The sequence below is a fragment of the Stylophora pistillata genome, chromosome 5 (genome assembly GCF_964205215.1).
Source record: "Stylophora pistillata chromosome 5, jaStyPist1.2, whole genome shotgun sequence".
In the NCBI taxonomy this organism is placed as follows: Eukaryota; Metazoa; Cnidaria; class Anthozoa; order Scleractinia; family Pocilloporidae; genus Stylophora; species Stylophora pistillata.
This window is the reverse complement of record NC_142523.1, coordinates 32,569,879-32,594,967: the sequence shown is the minus strand read 5'-3', so window position 1 is coordinate 32,594,967 and position 25,089 is coordinate 32,569,879. Positions and strand designations below refer to the sequence as shown.

At 37.6% G+C, this 25,089-nt stretch overlaps 4 protein-coding genes across 5 annotated transcripts; 3 read left to right on the top strand and 1 right to left on the bottom strand.

Moving 5' to 3' along the window:
* Positions 1-2,899: 2,899 nt before the first annotated feature.
* Positions 2,900-5,797, top strand: LOC111342276 (beta-1,3-galactosyltransferase 1). The gene is made up of 2 exons (XM_022949341.2): positions 2,900-3,003; positions 3,992-5,797. The coding sequence occupies exon 2, from the start codon at positions 4,045-4,047 to the stop codon at positions 5,269-5,271; it is 1,227 nt and encodes a 408-aa protein (XP_022805076.2). The 5' UTR covers positions 2,900-3,003; positions 3,992-4,044; the 3' UTR covers positions 5,272-5,797.
* A 106-nt stretch (positions 5,798-5,903) lies between these two features.
* On the top strand, positions 5,904-8,903 carry LOC148731516 (uncharacterized). The gene is made up of 4 exons (XM_088760844.1): positions 5,904-6,082; positions 6,533-6,631; positions 7,013-7,263; positions 7,543-8,903. The coding sequence occupies exons 2-4, from the start codon at positions 6,556-6,558 to the stop codon at positions 7,579-7,581; spliced, it is 366 nt and encodes a 121-aa protein (XP_088616970.1). The 5' UTR covers positions 5,904-6,082; positions 6,533-6,555; the 3' UTR covers positions 7,582-8,903.
* Positions 7,996-18,969, bottom strand: LOC111342287 (monoacylglycerol lipase ABHD2). Its single transcript, XM_022949353.2, has 8 exons — positions 18,772-18,969; positions 16,336-16,519; positions 14,144-14,312; positions 13,583-13,766; positions 11,785-11,970; positions 11,369-11,438; positions 10,537-10,621; positions 7,996-10,040 (listed from the first exon to the last, which is right to left on the bottom strand). The coding sequence occupies exons 1-8, from the start codon at positions 18,927-18,929 to the stop codon at positions 9,838-9,840; spliced, it is 1,239 nt and encodes a 412-aa protein (XP_022805088.1). The 5' UTR covers positions 18,930-18,969; the 3' UTR covers positions 7,996-9,837.
* A 1,268-nt stretch (positions 18,970-20,237) lies between these two features.
* Positions 20,238-23,735, top strand: LOC148731515 (uncharacterized). 2 transcript variants are annotated; one of them, XM_088760843.1, is made up of 4 exons: positions 20,238-20,349; positions 20,450-20,777; positions 22,234-22,285; positions 22,661-23,735. In XM_088760843.1, the coding sequence occupies exons 2-4, from the start codon at positions 20,463-20,465 to the stop codon at positions 23,356-23,358; spliced, it is 1,065 nt and encodes a 354-aa protein (XP_088616969.1). In that variant the 5' UTR covers positions 20,238-20,349; positions 20,450-20,462; the 3' UTR covers positions 23,359-23,735. The 2 variants fall into 2 exon arrangements, with proteins under 2 accessions (XP_088616969.1, XP_088616968.1); XM_088760842.1 differs by having other exon boundaries at positions 20,280-20,777.
* Positions 23,736-25,089: the final 1,354 nt, after the last annotated feature.

The following is a 25,089-nucleotide window of genomic DNA, read 5'->3' as shown; positions in this document are numbered from 1 at the left end:
AAAATATAGAATGAAGAAATTTTTGTTTACCTAATGTATGTACCGCTAGAATTCCCGTGACTTCGTTTTTATCCTGAATTTTTTTTCATACCACATGCTCCGTGACAAAATTACCTAAGCAGTCTTTTAATACAGGCTTAAATACAATTTTTAGCCGATGAGTGAGAATAGGACTTTTTGTTTCCATTTGAAAATCAAACACTGCTGTTGTATGGAAATTCTATATGACGGCCTCTTTAAAGGAAACTATTCTTTCATGTACCGATTCACGAACGTCTAGCGACTAACCAGGGATCGTGGTTTGTCCTCAATATGGAACATTCGTCAAGCTAAATGTCTATTATTATTGATTCCAAACCTTGAGGAAGTAATACTTTGAAACTCAGAGACAAAGTGGTTTCGTATTTTATGACAATACGAATAGTAGCCTAGTAGTTTAATGTTACAACTGAAATGTGATTAGAATTATGTTTAGCAGGAAATGCCCAGAATTATTCAGACCTTACTTTTCATGACTTCCCGTAAGCTTGGAAGTCTTTTATGGTTACCGTGCACCTTCAGGGGTGTCTCACGTGCAAGCGATGTAGCGCGTCCGGCTTAAACTGTAGATATCTAAACCCCATATCAAATTAAAGCTTATGGGACTGGCTATCAGACTATACCTGAAATTTTGAAAAAAATATGAATTGTCGAATTTTTCACGACTTCTAAATGTGAGCGCCCTAATCACCTTTCAAGAGCTACAAGTCAAAGGGAATTTGTTCGATTGCTCTCAAATTTTGACAGTAGCTAGTTTTACATATAAACAACAAAAACATGTCTCCGAATTTTTATTTCTGAATACTTTTTTTTCAAGAGCGATTTTTGTACGATCCCTCCACATTTTTTAATCCTATTTCAAAAATGTTCTGTAAATTTTCATTGAAATTGAATATGGCAAATCGCAGACAATTTTTTTTTTAGCGCATTGGCCCTGGAAACGGAGGAACACATTAAATAAGCGAAAAACAAAATTCGCTTTAACATGTAACATTCAAAATGCGCTCGCATTTAGAAGTCGTGGCAAATTCGAGAATTCATTATTTTTTTTCAAAATTTTTGATATAGTCTGATAGCCAGTCCTATAAGCTTTAATTTGATATGGGGGTTTAGATATCTACAGTTTAAATCGGACGCGCTACATCGCTTGTACGCGAGACACCCCTGAAGGTGCACGATAACCTTAAGTTCTCTTCACAATGGTTCAGATAAGCATTGATATTTAAATTTGGTAGCAATACATGTGTATTAGGCCTTGAATTTATTTGGTAGACTACAACTCCTTTTAAGTTACTTGTTTGGTTTTGGTTAACTCGTGACAATTTTGATTTACATGAAAAATTACACTCTCGATTGGCTGAAAACGGCTAGGAGCCTTTTTCATGTATCATTAGTGCAAAAGTAATAAGTCAGGTACAAATGCAAATTAATGCTCAGCAACAATAGATCACACTAGAAACCAATCAGATTTACTCGAAGTAGATTGTGCTGATTGACAATAGCTAACCAAAATAAACAAAAGCTTGGATATTTTTTATACATATTAATAAACACTAACAAAATTGCATTCCTGAGTAAGATTTCAGCTGAAGGACAAATTTTGATAGCCCAAACTTCATTTAGTCAATACTGTCAAGTTTATCTGCTGTCAGTTTGTTGATTTCTTGTAAATGTGTATCTTTCATGTATACATTACGAATAAGTAATAACATGATTTCTCATGGGATAAGCACTTGTAAATTTTTCAAATATAGTTAACTGCGCACACCCTAGGAGCACATAATATTTGTTGTTTGTGAAGAAGTTATTTGTGCTAATTTAAAATGCCAAAGTACGCTTAAATTAATTTAGCTTAGACTGTGTTGATTTTTTATGAAGAGTACCACTCAACATATGGTTCATTAAAATATTGCTTGTGTTCTGATCCTGTTATGCACCTATCTTTTTCCCCAAATTCTTCCATATACAACCCCATATCCACCTACTTTAACTAAATTTTTCTTTTTCTTTATTGAAAATACATAGAGCCAATCCCAAGACCGAGAGCCGATATTCTTCCAGTACGGTCCCGAGCAAGCTTGGTTAATAAGAGATTTATTATACGACTGAAGCGCAATGAGACACAAGTGCGGTATCATTCGGGACCATTTGGGACAGTGCCCGGTCCAATACTGAGAGAATATTGACCGGAAATAGAGCGTTTTGATTGGTTAATTTTAGTTATTGGTCTCCTGACTGTCCGAGTCGTGTAATAATTATAGTTAATGTTTTGCTCTCATCCAACTGAAAATGGAACTTTGTGCCCTAATGGATGATAGAAACTTGCGCCCAGCCTTGTGTTACTTTACCTGTACTTACTATCCAAAATTAGTTAGATATTCAAACCAAATCAAGCTCCCAATGGCTCCTAGTGTAGATTAAATCTTTTCTGGAATGTCCCCGCCCTTCTGCAAAGTTTTGTCCTCTGCACTGGTACACAAAATGTCAAAAATACTCATATGAAATGCGTTCCTAGAGTTAGTTTCACATCCCTTACCTTGGAAAAGACAATCGACCTACAAACTTCAGAACTCAATACCACTGTGGTTCCACCTTTTTTGAGCGTTCCGTTTGAAAAAGGTGGAAAACAATGCAAACAGGCCGTTGGGACTTAAAGAGGTGACTGCTTAATATGAAGTTTTTCCAAAACTCTACATGTAGCTCTCCTAAGTAGATAAACATGAAGAAGCCAGTTTTAATGAGCATCATATGCTATTTACAGTTTTTGAGCCCTGATCTTTCTTTTCCCATGTCCAGCAATTGAAAAGTCCAGTCCAAGTAAAATTTTTAAATCGTTTTCTTTTGAGCCCGCTGTAGTATTAGTGTGCGGAAATCGATTTGAATCGTGAAAAAGAGCATAGCTTTGATACCGATCGAAGAAGTTTGCATACGATTCTTCTCTTCTTTGGATTTGCTGCAGCAAAGGTACGAACTTGAAAATTGGTGATAGAGTTTTTAGGTATCAAGTGGGGTCTCTCTCAAAATCGTGAAGTTGAGCAAAATCATTGACTCGTGAACAAAATATACATTTATGCATCTTGAAGCGCCCAACATCGATCAACATTGTTATTAAATGTGCTTGACTTTTTTGCGGGCTGACTGCCCTCATAGGAGACAGGAAATGACCGATAGAGCAATCAGCTAGTCACGAAATACAAGATTTACGATCAGATCGAAAAACTACTGGATATAAAAGTCATGCCAGAGATGTAGGCAATTACCGGTATCGTTGTTTACGTATCTAAACGGGAACTTCCATCATTCGAATTATCACTCAGGGTTTGCGTACGTTTTAATTTGCTTCATAAATGTCATGTTATGTCAGAAATTGAAAACTAGTCTCGAAATTTTGTAGCTTAGCTCACAGAGGATATGGCATGATATGGTGAATTTCATTTTCATTTAACTAATGCCTCAAATTTTTGTTAAAATTTGGAACAAGGGACGGTGTTTTTTCGGAACACGTGGGAGCATGTGTAAAACGATTACAGCGACTCAATAACACATCGAAGGGCTGTCGTTATAAACGAGCTCTTGGGACTACTTTACAGGTCGCGAAAGCCAAGATAATCATGGAAAACCAGAGTGACGGTTACAGGCGATTTATTAATGAACAATCACAACCAAGCCTAACTTAAAATTCGAGCAAGATTCGAAAAAGGATTCAACCAAGATTCGACCGTAAAATAGCCTGGTTGAGCCGAAGGTTGAGAATAAATCGAAAAGTATTTGACCGTTTGAATAATTTTGGTTTTTACGAAAGTTAATCGAAAAGCTCTCTAGTATAACTAATCCAATCCTGTCTATAAGCGGAAACTTAATTTTCCTTTTGTCACGTATGTAATCACTTAACTAATTTCAATCGACTCGACAAAGCATATTGTGATTAAACATAGCTGTTTTCAAATTTCAGGAAGACTGAATGGATAACGTTACAGCGTCGTCGCCCTAATCTCCACAAGTACAATGAAAAGAGCTTTTTGTAAAATTGTTACGGTTGTAGGAGTTCTCTGTGTCGCTGTTGTGGTGATTTACTTAAAACTGTACCATCCACATGATACACACAAAAGAACTTTCACGAACAAAGAGGAATTGGAAAGCCAACGTAGAGTCCACTCTTCGAGTATCAATGACATTTCAAATGACATTTTAACCAAATACTCCCGACTCAAGAACATTCGTTCGCAATGCTCTCAGCTGACGTTTTCATTCGCTTCCCATGTCACGCAACCAACCCTCAGCAGCAGTAACAAAAGTATTTTCCTTCTGATTTTGATCACATCTGGAGTTGGCAAATTGTATTCAGAGCGACGAAACAGTGTACGTAAAACATGGGGCGACAAGTCGATCAAAAGTGGCTGGAGAAACTGGGAGCTCGCGTTTGTAATAGGCAAAGCTCTCGGCGCCCAGCAATCTGAAGAAATTAGCCAAGAAGCGGCCGTTTTTAAGGACATTCTTGTGCTGAACATGACGGATAGTTACAACAATTTAGTGATAAAGATTTTTTCTGAGTTGCTATGGAGTTTGATCTATGTAAATCCCCGTTTTATCCTCAAAGCTGATGACGATGTTTATGTTCGTATCCCTCGACTGCTCTCGTGGCTGGATAATTATGCGAATGATAATTATGCGAATGATAATTATGCAGGGGATAAATTATACGGCGGTTTCGTAATTGGCGACGCTGACGTGAAACGAGAAGAGAAGTGGAAAAACCGCGTTGCAAAAGACTGTCTAGCAAGAGATTTCTATGCTCCATACTGCTCAGGTCCTTTTTACGTACTGTCCACTGATGTTCTGCCTTCAATATTTGAAGCAGTAGAGAGAAAACCAGCGTTCCCTGTTGAAGATGCCTACATGGGTATCTTAGCCCAAGAAATTGGCCTTCAACCTGTGGATATACCCGGTTTTTATTTCAGGAAAAAGCTAGCAGATTATCGAAGGTGTGAATTTGCTTCAGCAATCGCTATAGGGCATAATTTTGGATTGATGGAATTTATTTCTGTGGCAAAGAACATGGAACAGACAAAACAGCTTCCCAGAAGTTATTATAAATGTATATTAGTATATGAATGGTTGGGTTTTGTATTTCTTCTGATGTCTCCGATTATTTTGCTTTTTCTTGTATTTATTTTTGTGAAATTCTTATCTCGTCTGAGAAGAAACCTGTTTTATGTGTATCGTAAGGTATAGTGCATCGAATACTTAGACCGGCACCTGCTTGTCATTACGCCAGCCTCTGTTAACAGTACATGGAGTATGGTGCAACTAGAATCACTTTGTTCGTCGGTAAATAAAACGGTTACGCTGTGAGCTCTCATAATCTTTTACACAGACCTCAAGTTAGTTCTGAAAGTCAAGATGACCCTACCGGTCTACAGCTCTGTGCTTTCTCTTATCGTGGCCATTTTGTCAGCGGTCACACGCACTAGCTCAGGAACGAGCCGCCCAATGGCTTTGCCTGTCGTAAAATTCAGTTGAAAATAACGCAAATTCTGATCCCGTCACTCATGAGGGAGCACTTTAAGGGCGAGTCGATCGCGAGAACATGATGAATCGCTGAGTTTCAGATCTCCTAAGCGCTTAATCAATGTAAATTATGTTGCAAGATATAACTGTCCCGTTTTTTTTTCTTTTTTAATAAAATCGAGAATTTAGATGTACATATGGTTAAAATACTGTGTACATTACTTTAAAAAATAAATTCTTGGTACTTTTAGATTGACATGCGTATTAACTACCCACTAAACGTAATTGGAATTAAAACCATTTTACCCTCTGACAACCTAATGTTGGGAGCCAATGAAAGAAGGAAATTCGTCGGAAAGCAAGCATATACACACACTGTTTACTTTACGAGGGAAAATTCAGTCGATAACAGATGGCAAACTCTTTAAAGGAGCACAAATTGGATTTTTTTTCCATTTGTAAACCATAACTTAATTATATCTGCTGTACGAGAGATAACATCGAAGGCTGCTGAACGTGGCATGCTAGAAAACAGGTATCTTACTCCATTTATTAGGACATGAATTTTTTTTTTTTTTACTTTTTTTTCGCCTTTGATGGTTTATTTATTTGAGATACTTTGTAATCGCGTTAGGTCTGTTTTTAGCATTTTATTTTTGCGGACCTGTCTATCCATTTTGATCTTAAAAGGGATTGAGCTGATTTACATTCCGACAAAAATTGTTAAGAGCAGTTTCGTTGCGGAATTTTTTGTACTGAATCGCGATATTTTTCTGTCCATGAAAACCAATTCTTTATTCATTCACATTAAAATGAGACTGGGTGAGGTAAAAGTGATTTCTATATCACTCACGTATATTGTTGCTTCCTTCAAAGGAACACATTTAACTTCTTTATGTACCATTAAATTTCAGATTTTAATTCACCACCTCACAAACAGTTCGATTAGATCTAATTAATTGTGCCTTGACTCTCTACCTTGCAGCTTCTGTCATTTAAATTTTAGGTATGCTTTTGACAAACGAATATTTTGCCGCATTTGCGATGGTTTTAATACTCGCTTCGTCTTTTCTTGAAGGAAAAGGTAAGCTATCGTTTCTATTACTATTTTGTATTTTGATATTCCATATCATTGCTTGTCTACTGAAAAAAGTGAAAATTGGGGAACGTAAGTTGTATAGATATTAAACTTGAAAGGTAAGAAAATCACCTTGCACGAAAACTAGACAAAACATGAGGGATCAGTGATATGGAAACTCGTCCGACTATTAAACCGAAATCAGAAAAATGAAAGTCTTTGCTTTGCCCAGGATTATCATTTTGTTCAAAACAATACGAAACAACTTCCTCGTGCGATGAACCGACATTAAGAGACCACCTCTCGCTTAAACTTAATGTCTTTCCCATTTAGAACAAAATTTAAGGACAACACAAATAATCTTAATGATACGAAATCTTTCACCAGCGCAGCCTCAAAACTCGGAATGCTTTGTCATCACCTCGACTTTTAATGTTCCATGCCTGGAGGAACATATAACAGGTGATGTGATGTTCACATATCAAGTTGGATCCAAGCTACAGTGTGAAGATTTGTGTATGAGAACTCCACAATGCCAGGGATTCAATTATGACGAACGAAAGTGCGAAATTTTACGCAAAATACATGACCCACACGAAAGGGGAAAAAGTGTCAGCATACGAGCCTTCATGAAAAAGGTAACTCTTTTTTAGCGTTAATCCATCAGTGTTCCATCACAAATGCTGCTGAAGTATGGATGCTGTCTATTTAACAAACAGATTCCATGTTTCCGTGCATCTCTGTAGGTCATAGATCACAAATAATGTCAAATTACGGTGACAACAGAAATTTGGCGCACGAGGCAACTATCACTAATGCTTCTGTCACGTATTGGCGTCATCAGCGATCCATTACTGTCTATTATATTGGCATGATGGTTACGAGCTGTTCTTAAATTATTCCTCTTCCTTTTGCAGTTTCTCTTGAGCAAAGATGAATGCTTTAAAAACATATAAACGACAAAAAAAAAAAAACAAACAAACAAACAAGCAGATGGACAGATGAAAGACATTATTTACCTCAAGTATGTCAAAGTTTAACCAGGAAACATATAAGGTTTTTCTGCTTTACGCAGAAATGGAGAGATTCTTTGCCAGAGAAGACAGGGCTCGACACTAACTTTTCAACTTACTGGCCAAGTGGCTGGTAACAACTTAGATGTTAAAACAATTTCAGTTTGTTTACTAGCCAAACTGGCTTGTGGAAATCGAAAACCAGTAGCCAAAACTGAATTTCTACTAGTCTGTGGCTAGTTGGCTACCGTTAGAGTCCAGCCCTGGAAGAGTTAATTGTCTTTAACAATATAGCTAGTCCTAGGTTTCTATCGTGATTTGAGGTGATTATTTTCACATTTTCCAGAACCCTAAACATCAAGGTTTCATTTCTGATTTAATATCAAGATTTAGTTACAAGAAGTGTTTCATTGTCAGATATAGTTTTTAATTCATACTTGTTAATATCATTATCATTACGAAGTTATCCTTGACTTTATTTATTCAAAATACTTCTTTATCACAAAAAGTTATCTCTAATTGAAATTGTGAGACAATTTGTTAACGTATTACTTATCGAGCACTTTTCGATTAAGTGTCGTAAAACCAAAACCAAAGTAACAAAAACGGCCAATCAGAAGAAAGGAAACCCCTTTGTGAGAGCCAATGAGAACTCAGAGTAAAACCGACCAATCCGCCCTAAGCGCGGGAAAACGCGGGCGATCAAGCCGTGATGGGTTTAAGTTTTGCATCGATTGGTTGAGAGAGAGTAGCGCGACTTTTCTGGGCCAATCAAAGAGCTAAGGAAAGCAAAACGGCTTACAATCCCAAATTACTTTCGACACTCAGTTGAAAACTGTTCCTTATTGATAGTAAAGAGACATGTATCGTATTAAACTACCTCGTGTTTCTTAGAGCTACAAGTTAGTCAGTATGTAGTGTCCTTAGTAAAGGCTGTATTGGACATGAACATTTAAGTTTTGTACTATAAACTGAATCCACTTGCTAAATTACGAATTACAATTGTGAAAAATATTTAGTTCATTTCTCATCGATAACGCCACTCGACAATAACCCAAGGCGATACCAAATGACCAAAACAATATTTTTCTTTTAAAGTGTTCAATATGCTGGTTAGGTGATTCACCCTCCAACGTAAATATATCACTGTGTAACTACAAGTTACAAATAACATCAAAGTGATAAACAAACGTTTTTAAATGTTCAAGTTAATCAGTTACGTGTTAAAAAACCAGCAGACAAATAAAAAAAAACAAAAACAACAATCTCAAGTATGCAGCTCTTATTGGAGTAAAGACTCGTTTCCTGGAGAAAGGAAGAGAGAAATACAGGTATTCCTTCCTTCAACTTCTAAGAGTGACTAGAATCTAATTTCTCCCTACAGAATCAACATTAAATCAAAAGGTTACGTCATGAGAATATAGGAAATGATCGCCAACTAATGAAGGTCTTGATTTTTGTACAAATTCTCCTTATCAGTAATGTCGAGAATGTATAGACAACAGTGAGGAGAATATGCATACTGATGTTAGAGCGTAAAGGGTAAATTCCCTTTCAACTTAGCCTGCATTGCAGGCGTCTTATAAGGGCGAGCTAACGTTACAAGCTCGTGATCGTTTATCCGCACGCCATGCTTGATTTAGAGTCAGAGTGAACGGTAGCGGTAGGGGGCGGGGAAAAGGGCAAGCACTGCCCCACCCCTGCCCCTTTACTTATTTTTTACCGTCACTCACCCCCTTGGTGCAAATTACTTTCTCTCCCCATCTTTCCGCTTCCATTAAAATCAAAGATGGCGCCCATTTTTTGCGGAGAAGATACTGAGCACTTGCTCGCCCAAATTACGCATGCTCTGCAGGCTACTTGCAACTGGTTACAACGTTTCAAAAATGTATTTTACTTATACGAATTTTACGACTGTTTTATCAAAAATATTCAAATTTCTAAAATGTTTACACTGATATAAAATTTGATGCTGGATGTTTAAAATCATCAGGTTTAACAAAACCAAGTGATATAATGCAATTGAAATGAATTTTGAAAAGCTAAATGATTAAAGATAGCCATTAATAATAACTTGGTTGGCCCCTAAATTTAAAAATATTGCAAAACCGACTTGGTCGAGAGGCAAACTGAAGCTTAAGATCGTAAAAAAAACGCAGGAAAAAGGTATACAAAACCGCCGCCATTTTCCAACGAATGCTACGATGTAATTACATATTCTTCGTCCTGGTTGGAAAACGATGGTATCTTTTCCTCCTTTTTCACTTTTAAAACCGCCAGGATGTACTGTATCACGGCCTTGTCGAGCCAAGTCAAAGGAAAAACAGTAAAAAACCCTCCCTCGTAAAATCCAAGATGGCCACCATGATGGGTCACAACGAACACCGCTGATTCATTACATTCTAAATAAAGAGAGGAGAAAAGGGATGTCAAGTATTATCAGTCAAGTGGTCTTCACTTCCGGGACTTGTCCCGGTTTACTTCAGTGTCATGGATGAATTGGAGTAAGAGTTAGGGGGATGTTAGTTGATCCTGGACAACTCCCCTAACCTCCCCCTATCCCGGGTATTCAAAAAATTCCTACCTAACTATTTGCTGGCAAACAGTTATACTCTAAGTGGATCGAGGCATAGTGACGGCAAAGTTTTTCGCCCAAGAACAAAAAAAGCTGAATCTGGTCTAGGATCGAACCCAGATTTCTCCATCAGTCCAGCACGTCAGCTATTAGGACACCTAGTTTCCACAATATTTCCACATGCGCCCGCAAACGTATGGGAGGGGCCTGGCCCCAAGTAGTAAAACCCTAGAAAACGATACCTTGTGTGGTGGTATATACCTGTAAAGACTATTTAAAAGAGTTCCCCCTCACTAAAAAGGGTGCAAACGCTTAATACTTACTGACGTGGTTGTATGGCGTATCAAACAGTTCCTCGGGTACAAGAGGATCGTCGGAGGCATTTAAAAGAAATACTGGGATCTTAATCTGTGAACAGAAATACGTGGGAAAAAACAATAAATAAACAAAAATAACGAACCAGGATGAACAAGGACTTCTTGATATGAAGTCCAGCGCGCTTACTTCAAAACTACGCTCACCAATAAACTACCGCGTCTCTCACGGAGAAGGGGAATGACAAGAAATGCTTTAAGGGATCTTAAGCAAACCACGATGGTAGCAGCAACGAGGGCGTGGCAAAACAAGAGATCTAATTGGCAGAACAATAGCCAGCACGTGCGTATTAAAACTTTGTGCATTTCTTAGCCGCCCTCTGCCAAACAACAACATGAAATCACCGAAATTTGAGCCGTTTGCGAACGGCAACCGCGACGGGAAATTGTCCTAATTTCCATTCGGAAGTCAACGCTGCATATATACGTTATGCTGAAGTTGAGTTGTGGCGCCGTAAGAGACAGTAAACACATCCAGCCATTCACGAAATTCTTAATATAAATTTAAATTCATTTTCAATTGACGTTTTCTTCGCCGTTGTCGTCCTAATTGCAAGTCCCTGTTCTACAGGGGTTTTAGAAGCAGTTGCCGAAATTTCTGGGCGCTGCTTCAACCCATCGAAATGTAACTACTGCTCGTCAAATACATTTCTATTTTAAGTCTCGCTCTAAAAAATGAAACAAACAAACCAACAAACAAAGAAAAGCAAAAACAAAAAAGATATAGAACAAAGTAAAACGAAAACCAAGAACAAAGCCACAAGGAAAGGTTACCAAATACCTGATTTATATAGTTACAGGAACTGTTTACAGCATAAAACTCGTCCAAATTATGAAATCCAGCCATTTTTCTAAAGTTAAGAAATGGAAGAATTCAAATTCTCAACTAACTACAAAGTTACACAATCGCACCTCTGTTACCTAGACACACTCTATCACGGTCTCTGTTTGGCCAGGACACTTACGCCAATTTCTCAAACAATCAGATTGAAAAATAAAACTTAACGCGACTTGTTCACCAGCGATTTTCTGCGCTTCAAACAGTTTGTATGGTTGTTCTCATTATTATTTCTCAGTTTGGTTAGGGCGTTCTCACTGGCGCCCTATGAAATTTCCTTTGTCCTGATCGGACGCTGTGGTTACTATGGTTTCGCTTTCCCGACATTCAATTGAAATGCACGCTAAAATGTCACTCACTTGACATATGCATCATCTAACTCCACAAGGGAAGAAGAGGAACGAACATGATGCACAGATGATGTGAATTTGGGGCACTGGAATAACACCTTCATGTTGCGATCGAGTACCTTCTTCACGCTTTGGGTGATGCCCCAGTTGTAAAAACGTCGAAGACCATCCCATTCGTGAAGGAGAGTCTTTGCTCTACAAACCACAAAAAAGATCACCAATAACCACGTGCACATATCACTAACAAAGTTGCAAGTTCTTGTTTTACCCATTCAACCCTATGAGCGTCCAGTACCTAGTTTCTACTTATAACAATACAGCTGAATCATTCATTAAAATCATGAGAATAAAGGAAATGATCGCCTACATATGAAGCTGTGATTATTAGACGAATTCTCCGTGTAAGTACTAAAGGAAATGTATAGAGAACAATTCCTCTATTCGCTCCGACGAAAGGCTAACGCTCGAAACGTCAGCTTTTATAATCGTAACGGTGGCCAATTTACCATTTCAACTTTGTTGATATATTCAAATTATTTCGTTACCCCCATCGACGCAGCCCCAAACAGTTTCTTTAGAAACTATCAGCCTTTATTCATTTGTATAGAGAACAGTCTAGGGTGTTTAGGGTTAGATATTCATGATGTCATCTTTCCTGTTTTACACCAATCAGTCCGCTGTCCACCTGTTCATATGTCCATTCTAACATCCATCAATCAGGCAGACAGTTTGTGAGCCACTTAGTAAGTAAGTCACCTAAATTTGTAATTTGGTCAGTCAAGGAGTCAGTCAATGCCCCAGTTTGATAGTCACTCGGTTAGTTGTTGGTCTGTAGGGAGCTAGTCAGTGCCTCAGTTTTACAGTCACCCAGGTAGTTGTTGGTCTGTCTGTCTATCTGTCCGTCATTTACACCCTGGCATCAGTATGTATAATTATTATTACCTATTATTATTAATTATTATTATTAATTATTATTATTAATTATTATTATTAATTATTATTATCAATTATTATTTTTAATTATTAATTATTATTAATTATGATCAGTATGTATAATTATTATTAATTATTATTATCAATTATTATTATCAATTATTATTATTAATTATTAATTATTATTATTAATTATTATCAGTATGTATAATTATTCCCCATACTGTTCTTCATTCATTTCCTGAGCATGCCAACAAGGAGAATTTGTTGAATAGTCAAGAGATTCTTTAGTTGATGATCACTTTTGTAATTCTCCCGACCTCAATGTGTGATTCAGGGGTGATATTGTTAGGAGAAATTACATGCCAGTCACTCTTAGCGGCCACAGGGTTCAGGAAGATAATCATAACCTAAATCAGTCAATCTGTTATTTGATATTCAATGATAAGTTATCCAGTGAATTTTGGTCGATTTAACCTTTTAAGTCCTCAAGGTGACAAGCATCTTATTTCTCACACACCATCACCGCTAAATCCATGTAGGTCCAGAAATGCATGCTGCCACTCAAACTGAGTGATAGCTTATGGATTTGTCAATTTTAGCAAAATGAGGTGAAATCAGCTTGGCAAAACTGACAATTTTGACCTTTTTTAGTCAAACTCATGAAAACAAAGTCAGCTAGGTGGATTTGACAATTCTGGACACATTTTCCTCATTTTTGGTCACCACATGCACTTCTGGGATTGAATTAAGGAAAAAATATTCTTTGACAAGGAGCTAACTCTTTATGTGTCATTCTCAAGAAATTCCCTAAGTATGGTGATACATCATTGTAGCTGTGACTTAAATTCAAAATTGCAAAACTCACTGTTACCTTAAGATATCATATCCCTGGCAGACAGACACCGCACATTCAAATAACTCCTGCCGAGAGGGTTCCTCCCCCAGATATTTAATTAAAATGTTTGCGCCCATTGAGAACCCAACTCCAATAAGTCGCTGGTGATTACCCACAGAGGTGATATGCGTTACCATAGCAGCCAGCTCCTCTGTACCACCTATATCATTATTATACCAGTTTTATTAGTAACATATTTTCGTTTTGGTTTTCAGTTAAGTACCTCACGTTTAATTAAGTTTGTTACTAAATGTACACCTTTGTGGACAGTAATAGTTTACAGGTGTACCAGTACATCAACCTTAGCTTTTTGTGGCCTAACTTTCAAATTTCACAAATCCAAAATTCAATGCAAGGGGGTTGGTTAGTGTTTCAAGATCTCACCTGACCACTTTTAGCTTTCTAACGATTCCTCAACACAAGAAACTGTAAATTTATTCATGAAGTGGCTGTCAAATTCCCCTCCTTATCCATATTTAACAATGTCCATAAAGTAGAAGTAAAAATTTCACAGAGATGTAGATAGCTAGCAATTACCATAAGTAAAAATCCTTGGAGTGGACAATCCACTCTCCTTCTTAGCTCCCAAATGATTTAACACAGCAACCCGGAAGCCCTGACGAACGGCATAGTCAGTGAATGTGCGCACATACTTTGTCTCGGAACAGTTAGCAATTCCTGGGACTGTGATGATTGTAGGCTTCTCCTTGGATCATTAAATAAAGGAAAAAATGTTAGTTCTGTACACTGTTACTTGACTGTTGGTTGTACTGCCTGACACTCTCTTGTCACTAAGATTACAAGATATTTTTTTTCAGGGTTGCTCAGTCTATGAAACTTGCCAGGTCGTTCAATTGACTTTATGACCAAATTTGATTGAGAAATTGTCACCAATTTATCAATAAGATGACAGACATTTGATACAGAACATGAAGCTCAGATCAACCGAGATTTATTCAAGTTATAAAACACAAAAGAAACTGGCAAAAAGATTTGAGTTATTCTGGCAGTATTTCATGATCTATTTACTCTTTGACCATTGTTTCCTTAGAGGGTGAACAGAACAGCCTTGCATTTACTCAAATCCTTGAGATCTAGCTGTGAAAGCTACACACTGCATTCCCAAAAATCATTTCTGCATGGCACCCTTTGTCTATTATAGAAGCATGCCCACATCTGAGTGTAATGTATGCTGGAACCTCATGCCAGTTGGGATTCTTACTAATGTTATTTTCAATTTGAATTATTTGTTTCAGTTGTTTGGTGGAAAACCTGTTAACTAGCTTCTAGCTAAGCGTTTCTCCACATTAAAACTGTTTATCATTATTATTTATTATTCTTTCATGGGTTGCCATTTTGATTAAACCAAAAATTATTCAAGTTATAAAACACAAAAGAAACTGGAAAAAAGATTTGAGTTATTCTGGCAGTATTTCATGATCTATTTACTCTTTGCTCATTGTTTCCTTAGAAGGTGAACAGAATGCCTTGCATTTACTCAAATCCTTGAGATCTAGCTGTGAAAGCTACACACTGCATCCCCAAAAATCATTTCTGCATGGCATCCTTTGTCTACTATAGGAGCATGCTCCCATCTGAGTGTAATGTATGCTGGAACCTCATGCCAGTTCGGATTGTTAATGTTATTTTCAATTTGAATTATTTGTTTCAGTTGTTTGGTGGAAAATCTGTAAACTAGCTTCTAGCTACGTGTTTCACCACATAAAAACTGTTTATCATTATTATTTATCATTCTTTCATGGGTTGCCATTTTGATTAAACATGTAATGTTGTTTTGATTTGCAATGAGTTTCTCTACTGATACTTCATCTAATTACTGTACATACCATATGATTCTATGTTGCTATTTTTAGAACATTCACGTGTTCTAACTCTGTTAAAAATAACCCAATTCTTGTTACAGAACAGAGGAAGTGCTACCTATGTGGTGCACATTTTTTCATTTCTGTTGGTGTAGCATGGCCTCTAACCCCAGTGCGAGGTCATGCATTTGGTGAGGGTTATCCTTTCTCCCTCAACAACTTCACTTTTGCCGCCAACTCTGATATTTATTGAAAACCTTAGAAATAACATATCTAATTCCTATACTGTCTAATTATAATCAAGTTGTTACAAAAAAGTGCTGGTCTATACTTCCAAAGTCCTTTAATTTATAAACATACCTTACTGCAGATAACATACTCAAGATGCAGTCCAAATTATCATGCTATATGATAATTATAATTATACCAAGATAATCATGGGAATTTATTGGTGGACATGCCATGAGGTGGCTCTACTTCTCCACTGTTTCCAGGTCAAATTGGAATTTGAAGTGTTCAACTTGGTTTTCGTGGGGGGGGGGGAGAAAATCAGAGGACCTGACGTAGGAAAATCCTCAGAGAAAGGACAAGAGCCTTCCATAATCTCAACCCACCTGTGACAACAGGTTCAGGAATCAAACCCAGGCCACAGTGGTGGGAAGAGAGCACTCTTGTCACTGCACCTTCTCTACATGATAGCTGCTGTTTGTCTTAAGAGCATGTTTATCTATTCATTTCAAAATATGAACATATTTCCACAAACTAAAAATTCTGCTATGACTTCAAATGCATGTATTCCTTTACCACTGTCTCCCATACGTATGCAACCAAAACACCCTCAAAATAATTTATGCAAGTCAAGATTTTTTTATAAACAACAGTTATGGTAAGCATGTGATTGTATACCTGTTCAAAGCTCAAAAGTGAACTTTTGTCAGGAGAGTAAATCTCATAAGTGACAACAGTGCCATCACGCAGTTTTGTTGTGTGTAAAGTTCCTTTCAATTCTGGGCAGGCTCGCCGACCAAACAGAGCTCCAACAAGGGTTTGACAATGGCCACTCTTTCCCCAAATGACTGGGGGGGAATACCTGTCAGACAATGATGATAATCATTATACACTGGACTTGCGACAAAAATTCTGATGAAAGAAGCTTACAATTGATATACAAAAGCATGTGAAGTTGACATGACAACCCAACATCTGCAGCAGATATTGAGTTATCATGTCAAGTTCAACGTCTGCCTAGTTTCCAAGCCTATCATCCAATTTCCATGTCGAACTGTTCTCAAACTTTTATTCAAATATATACAAACTCAGAGAGGTGTCTCTTTAAATTGTAGATTGTTTCAAAAATGTATAATAAAACAATTATTGAAGTTGGTTTTCACAAAATGTCAAGAATTATCAAACCTAATGTCTGTTTTTTTTTCTCCTCAGCCTTAAGCTTTGGCAAATAACTAAGACCACAGCACTGATTCTTCATGATACCATGCTTAACCTCATCCAATGATTGCCTATTACTAGTACAAACTAAAACAGTGGGTAGCAGTGAAAGAATGCCCTGATTGGCTACTCAAACTCTGAACATTCTTTGCTATTCACCTCCTTGCTACTCTTGCTGGATTTGCACCCATAAATATAGAAATTATTGCAGCAGGAAAAAATGAATTAAAGTCATCTTATTCTAGTACATTATCTCACTGTTTCTGTATAAACTATATCAACTATTCACCTCAGAGTCAGAGGCTAGGGGGTGTATAGCTACCTCGCTGCTTGTCCGCTCTGATATCCAGCAATAGGCACCTCCACTTTAGTGAAAAGGTGACCATTAGGTAGAGCAATGATACATGCAGGCAAACTACAATTTGAGCAATTATTATTATTATTTTTATTTGCCTTGCTCCCAATGTCTGGCTTTGTAACTCAGTTGTGTACAAGTCCAACTGGTAATCAGGGAGACAAGCATCCAACTTCCCTTTATGCCTAATTTTTTCAGGTTTCTTAGCTGCATTTGAATCGTGGCACACTTAAGTCGATCATTGCTTTACTTGACTTTCATCTGCCAGTCATATAGAACAGGGCTCGACACTAACAGTGGCCAACTAGCCACAGACTGGTAGAAATTCAGATTTGGCTGGTGGTTGTTGATTTCCACCAGCCAGTTTGGCTAGTAAACAAACTGAAATTGTTGTAACATTTAAGATGTCACAAGCCACTTGGCTAGCTATAGTGAATTGAAAAGTTGGTGTTGAGCCCTGTAAAGTTTATTTCATTTAAAATTGTAATATAACGGTTAGTTGTTAAGTTTTGAAGGGTCTAGTATAATTATGTGAAGTAATATCGACAAAATTTTATAATAAGTGCTCTCTACTTCAATGCATGACAGTTAATTTGGAATTCACTCTAACAAACTATGACCAACTAGAGATCTCAAACTCATCATCCTTATATCAAGTAGAGGTCATTACACTAAAAGAGTTCGGTAGGTCTCTGTAGTAAAGGTGGTTCCACAATTAACATTGGCCAACGTGCAAATTTCTCAAGACATTATCTTTTCGCTTCCATTTTTGCGTTACAACTAAAACTGAAGACTTGTCTCCTGCTTTCCTTGAATATTCAATACCCTTCAAGGATATTCTTAACATGCAATTATGCAAACTCAGTCGGCATAACTATCACACTCCAAGAGTTAAATTAGTAGGGATTCACAAGTTTCTATAAAGCGTCATAAAAAATTTAAAATTTAAAACCTCAGACGTCCAAATAATAGTACAGAGAGGGAAGAAATGAGTAGGTTAGATATCTGGGCGGCACTTTGTGTGATATCGAGTTTTTCTTTAATAATTAATGATAGCAGTGTGATATTGTGCGTCCAGGTAGATCTGAATTAGTCTAAAACGAAATTGGAGGTATTCCAAAGTTATTCTTGCAATACTGTATCGTTTTGAGAAGTAGGAATGCGATAAATTTTTTCACAAAAATTTTCTAGTTTTATCAAAAATAATTTTCCGGAACTATTTTCGTCAGGTTTCACAGTAAGCGTTCTCTGATACTACGAATTAAGTTTCCTAAATTTAATACATTCGTCGCACGTACCGGCTTCCATTCATGTAAACGGTTTCATATTTCCAAAACGATGATGTTTTCTCTTACCGTTAAATCATTCAATTAGATTTTAACTACAGATACAAAGAACAGAATAGCTTGGCAGTAAAATAACAGCTGTAATAATAGTTTGAAGGGTGAAAACAGCTCATTACTTAATTAACATAAATTCGAATGTTGTTTTGGTATCGAAGGACAAAAACACATTTGCAAAAACCTTCGAATTGTACGTACCTTTCGAATAAAATAGGACAGGATTGTAGGACTGTGTTGGTAAAATGGCTACTAGATGAATATATCTTTGGAGAATGAGAAGAATCCGTCAGATTTAGGATACGAACCAGCAAAAAAACAATCACAACTACAAGAGCCAAAATAACAAAGTACGCCATTTGCGAGACCTCCCACTTTGCGGAACCCTCTAGAATACATGCGCTAATTGGTAACGCATTACCCTGATGTGTAACGCAACACTACAGGTCCCTTTCCAAAAACATAAAGTGAAGAGAACTACAGCGTTAAAAGTAATGCTTCTCTGCCCAAGGAATCCATACCAGTCCTACAATAAATCTGTTAAGAAATGAAATTTAAACATCCGGATGGCTGATGGTATGAAGGGGGGAGGGGAAGGGCAAATTTTACCTAATCGAGTTGAACTGCTCAGCAAGGTGTTGTTATCAGAGTCTTGGTTCTTATAAGTGGTATGCAATTTCTTAATTCTAGGTGAGTTTCTAAGAAGCCTAGCTTACACCGTCGTATTCCCCGTTCTAAAATACCCAACACAGAAAACCTAGGGTCACTGAGCTTTATTCAAATTAAATGGACTTTAAGAGGCCTGCGTGAATAGACCTCCTAGAGAAGGAAGACAAAACAAACAAGCTAAACATAAAAAAATTGACGTCACGCGGCCTCAGACCCATCATTGGCACCTTCTAAGATTTTTCCAGAAAAGCCCCGTATTAGCTATGACCCACGGTTCTCGGCTGGGTGACGGCTGGACAGCATGCGCGCAATTACTATTATCTTGATGGGTATACTGGACGTCATTGGCCAACGCATAATCCTAGTGGAAGAGTTAAACATATTTGTTCGACCTCAAAATCAATTATATCAAACATGCATTACTATAGTAATGAATGAAAGGAATAAAAGATTATAAGTCTCTTTGAAGGGGCTAGTTAATGACTTACAATTTAAATTTAGAGTTTTTTAAACATTTCTACCGAAAAACATTTGCTACACTCGACCCAAATATTCTGAAATACCCCACTTCTGCATCGAGGCTGTTTTATATCTCATCCATGCTTTCGAAGTCTGGTGGTAAGTTGTTTCAGGACTTACATTTTGTAAAGCTTTTCTTTTCCATTTGCGCAAAAAAGTCATTTTCCCTTGTCAGGTGTTTAAACATACTAACTGCAGTTTCATGTCCAGTTTTTTTTTTTTTTTTCCACCAATTTTTTTTCCTTTTCAACTTTGCATTTCAAATCCCTAGTTTCTTCACTGTTACATAAAAGAGCATATTGTAACCTTTCCGGTGTTTCCATATTTTGTTTACCTAGAGGTCATGATAATTGCATTAGAAACCTGCAGGACTCGTGTTGTTCATTTAAATGTCAAAATATGGTCTTTATGTAATTCGAAATGTATTGTTAAAAAAACAAAATGTCAAAGCTATATATACTATACGCAAATACAAGAATGAACTTTCAGAAGAACATCACAGAATGAGCAAATTTATAATTAATACGAACGGTGCAGATTTATTCAGAAAGGTTTCTGTGTTGTGCGTTGTTTTGCCTCTGGGAGTAAAGGGTGAGTCGAAATTTCTCTCTCTTACTGTCTTGTTTGACTATTTTGTCGGGGAATTTAAACGATTCATGCGTTCAGTAATCACAATTGGCATGGTCTTAAGATTCTCTCGACAGATGTTGCTGCAAGTCGAGTACCTATTTGCATTCACCTTGTCCTTAGTGGCTAAGACAGCTGAAACAAGCGAACGTGGCGTTTTCTTTCAAATAAAAGAAAACCATTTTTTCAGCTTCGGAACAGAAAGCCCTTTTTGGTTTGGAAAAACTGACTCTTTGCTTTCCTGTTCCGTTTCGTGTGCGAGGCAAGCTTCTTGCAGAAGTGCAAACTTTCTGGAGAACCCAGGACTTTGTTATCTTCTTCGCGGCGAGATGGAGACAAGTTCAGCAGCTGGGCGGCTTTTACAGCGAGATGGTTCTTTCTATTTAACGAAGGTATTTAGCATTGATAATATTTCATGGTTACTGATAAAAACTCATATTAAAACCCATCAGATAATTTATGCATTATCACGTATCTGTTGAACTACCCTTCTTTTCCATCGAGGAAAATGTATTACTTTTACAGCAAAAATGTTTTCTTCTATCATCGTTTCATGAAACAAAAATTTCACAAAATTTAATCTCAGTTCAACAAAACTACCAAAAGGACTCGGGCCTAAAATTTGCAGTGCGCTGTAAGTAAATGAAGGGAAACCAGTATAAAAATCGCGTGATCTCATATCTGTAAATTCAAATTGTGTTAAGCCCAAAAAATAGGAAGTCTATGACCGCATATATCCATGGGATTATTTATAGTTGATTCACTTATGTTGGCTAATTTCAACCAAAGACCAGTTTCTTATATAGGGTGAGTAGATATTACTAAATGGAATGACCCAATTGTAACAAGAAGCAATTAATCGTAGAAATATATTATGTTAACACATTCACACCTGAGCCGCCCGGAACCGCCCGGAACCGCCCGGAACCGCCCGAACCGCCCCGAACCGCCCCGAACCGCCCCGAACCGCCCCGAACCGTCCGGAACCGCCCGAACCGCATGATTAGCTCGCGCGAAAACGCTTTTCCCCTACCTCCCAAAACTTCCTCTATGGTTAGGAGATCAACAAACCAATCAGAATCCGTAGTTTGCGCATATATTTTGATGGCTTTGGGGGTACTAGAGGGGCATTATTCTATGCGTTCAGTACTTTCAGAATTTTTAACATAACGCTACGCAATTTTTTGCCGTGAAGTCAAGTAAACAACGATCCAAGCATGACGAGTTTTACCGCGTGACCTTTGTACACTTAGAAATTCGTACGTTTTTCGCTTGTAACTGCTAATCAAAAGTTGTTCTAAATAAAACTGTCGTCCCGAAATATATCTTAGTCATTTTCGTCTTGCTTCCTATTAACAGATACTATGAAACTTGAGATATCTTTACCCACTGGTGAGAAATTTGCATAATCACTTTTGATCCGCATGCCATTTCCCCACCTGGATAAATAGCGATTTTTATCTTTCATGTCGATTTTTGAGTAAAAAATCAATCGGCCGCGGGAGCAAATGATCCCAGCAATGCCATAGAAGAACTTCTTTGAAGGGAAAAACAATACCTTTGCGGAGCAAATACTCACAGTATTAGTGAATTATCCTTACTGTCTGCCATTCTATTCTTGTGATGTTTACTCAGAGAATTTGGAATTGGATCAACTAATAATCCCACCATTGTTTGTATTTTTCTTTATGCTCATCACTTGTAAGATCGATATTGTATTGGTATTATAACGTGAAATTCTTACTTGGTCAGGTCTAGGAGTTTAAGAGTTAATAAGTCCGTATACATGATTGGACATGACATGAAGCTAGGATATTAACTGAGACGTATTACTTAACTCCAATACAGGTCAACCACCCAGACCCTAACCCCCACCCGGAAATAAACCGTCCCCACCCGGGTAAGAGCTGCAAATTATTGTTTCTATTGGTAACTACAGCACCAATGTAAATTGTTACATTTAATCTGACAAGTCCTGATCCACTACAAGAGAACATCAGTTGATATTCTCTGCTCCACCGTGATATACTTAAGCCTTTTCGAGTGTTATATTTCCTAATGATAATACCCACCGCTTTAATAGCCAAGTTTTACATAAATTATTTAAATCAATCAACCAATCAAAATGTTGATCTGACCGGCCGATACCAGGGCCTTTTCCCGTCCCACCTCCAGCCAAGGGAAAAGGCCCTGGGAACGAGGTTGCCATTTTCTAACCCTCCTCCATAATCCTTCAAAACGTTGTTGGTCAAGTTATTCATCTCTATCGTTATAGAACAAAACGCTTCTCCGCCCCCTGGTACTGACCAGAATTCAGCAGTAACCTCGTGCCAGACTCTTCATAACCAATTTCCCACTACGTCCTCGGGTGTTTATTGGACTGATCCCGATGGAGGATCCCAAGCCAACGCTTTCAAGGCTTACTGTGACATGGATACTTATGGCGGAGGCTGGACACTAGTATGGAGCTATTCCTTTACCAACTACAGTCATTTCAATGATCATTCAAATGCGATCACTCCAAGACCAAATTGGCTGGTTCAGGCCACAGTGAATGTTCCTGTCTCCACAACTCCTCCATTAAATGAAACAGACTACAACGCCATGAACTTCTCACTCTGGAAACAACTCGGCAGACAGGTCCTCATCAAGAGCAACATCAACAACTGGCTGGTGTGTCATCCGGGAAGTGGCAGCTTGGTTGATTGGCAGGCGGGTGACATCAACTGTACGATCATCAAACACGTGATTGATTTGGGTCACGAATTGGTCCCATCTATGTTTGCACCGAATCAGGACAAGGGCTATGGGCCACTCTTCTATACGACTAGACGCTATAACAGCACTTACTATTATTTTGATGGTTACACTGGGAAACACTGGCCTACCCATGATCCTTACGCAAGCAACAGGCCTAACCAAAAGAAAAATGTTGTAAATCCCCATGGTAACATTTTCATTCGATTAGAGTAGCAAAAGCAGACTCTAACAAGTTTTTACTTAGCCAATAACTTCCAGAAGTGATTGACTTCTCGCAATATCAATAGCAAATATATCAAACAAGTTATGAATGTTATAACTTCATCAGCAAAATGGTACCCTTTTGATATCTCACTGTACTCTTTTCACTAATGTACTGTTGAAGCGCTTATATACTAGAGGTTAGAGACCCGAACCAGATCTTGGACGCTGGAGTGATGGGATTATCGCTCCAAATATGTTGAGAAAGTTGTATGTTGTATCAAGTTCCAGCTTTATACATTATCAAACATGTACCACTTTATGTAACCACGAGAACATCAACTTGATGTTCAAATGTAACAAATAAAAGGTAAAATATCAGTTTCAAAGGGTTGGTTGATTGATAAACAACAATAAGAGTATCTCTACAAAACGAGCCGTTCGTTTTTCATTTGGACTCAAAAAAGTGACTTTTCTTTGGCAGGTGTTCCATTTAAAATGGCTGTGTTTTCATGTCCAGTTTTAATTTTGTCTGTTGCTATTTTTTCCCTTTTTTTTAACTTTGCATTTCAAATTTTTGGTTTCTTCACTGTTACGTAAAAGAGATTATAGCAACCTTTCTGGTGTTTCCATATTCTGGTTACCCTGGTCTGGAATAACTGATTACTTGCTTTCCTGTTAATTCTGTTCTGTGTGCGAGGCAAGCTTCTTGTAGAAGTGCAAACTTTCTGGAGAACCCAAGACCTTGTTATCTTTGCGGTGAGGTGGAGACAAGTTCAGCAGCTGGGCGGCTTTTACAGTGAGATGGTTCTTTCTATTTAACCAAGCCATTTGGCATTGATTACATGTCATGTTTTTGGTGACAATTCCCGATGTTTTACGCATTATCACGAATAAGTTTGATTCTTCTTTCTTGCTGCATTAAGAGGAGTTCTTTGACAGGGATTATGATAGCTACACGCGATCATTTCTTGATAAAGGAAAACTCCACGAACTTTGACTCGGGCGTTTAAAGTAAGTGGCGTTTTATCAATAAAAAAAGCAACTGAAGCTTGAGACGGCATTTGCATAGAGTGACGTGAATGAGTTGGGATAAGACCCAATAAAGTAAAGATGTGCAAGCAAAGATCATAATTCAAATGCATATGAAACATCCCCGGTTACAAGCCGAAGCCATCAACAAATAAGACCACATTTGACCGGTGAGCCTTCAACAATTTCGTACACATGATGCGCATGAAATAAAGTACGAATACTATAGGAAAATTGATTTCCTGACGAGGGAATTCCGCATTAAATTGCACGCGAAAACCGATGTCGCACGAATCGCTTCGCGATTCGTGCGACATCTGTTTTCAAGTGCAATTTAATGCGGAATTCACGAGTCAAGTAATCAATTTTCCTTGAATCGCATAGCTGAATGAAAATAAGAAAACAAGAAATTAAATCGGCAATGTTATTGTTTGTTTTTATCCCAGTGCGCGCTCTAGAAAGCCATATGTCAGAAGTGTCATTATGTTAGCGAAGGGAAAGCAAGGTTAGTCGTACACGTTTGAACCTTCGACAATTTTATTTGTACCTCGTGCTTGATTTTACATTAATTTTCGAACTTTTTAAACAAGCTTCACACTAGGGATAATAGTGGTATTTCACTGGATTTAAAAGCCGTTTATCGTTAACATCTTTTTTCAAAATTCCAAATAATTTGCTCAAGAAGGAAAATAATTTACACCTTTTATCCGG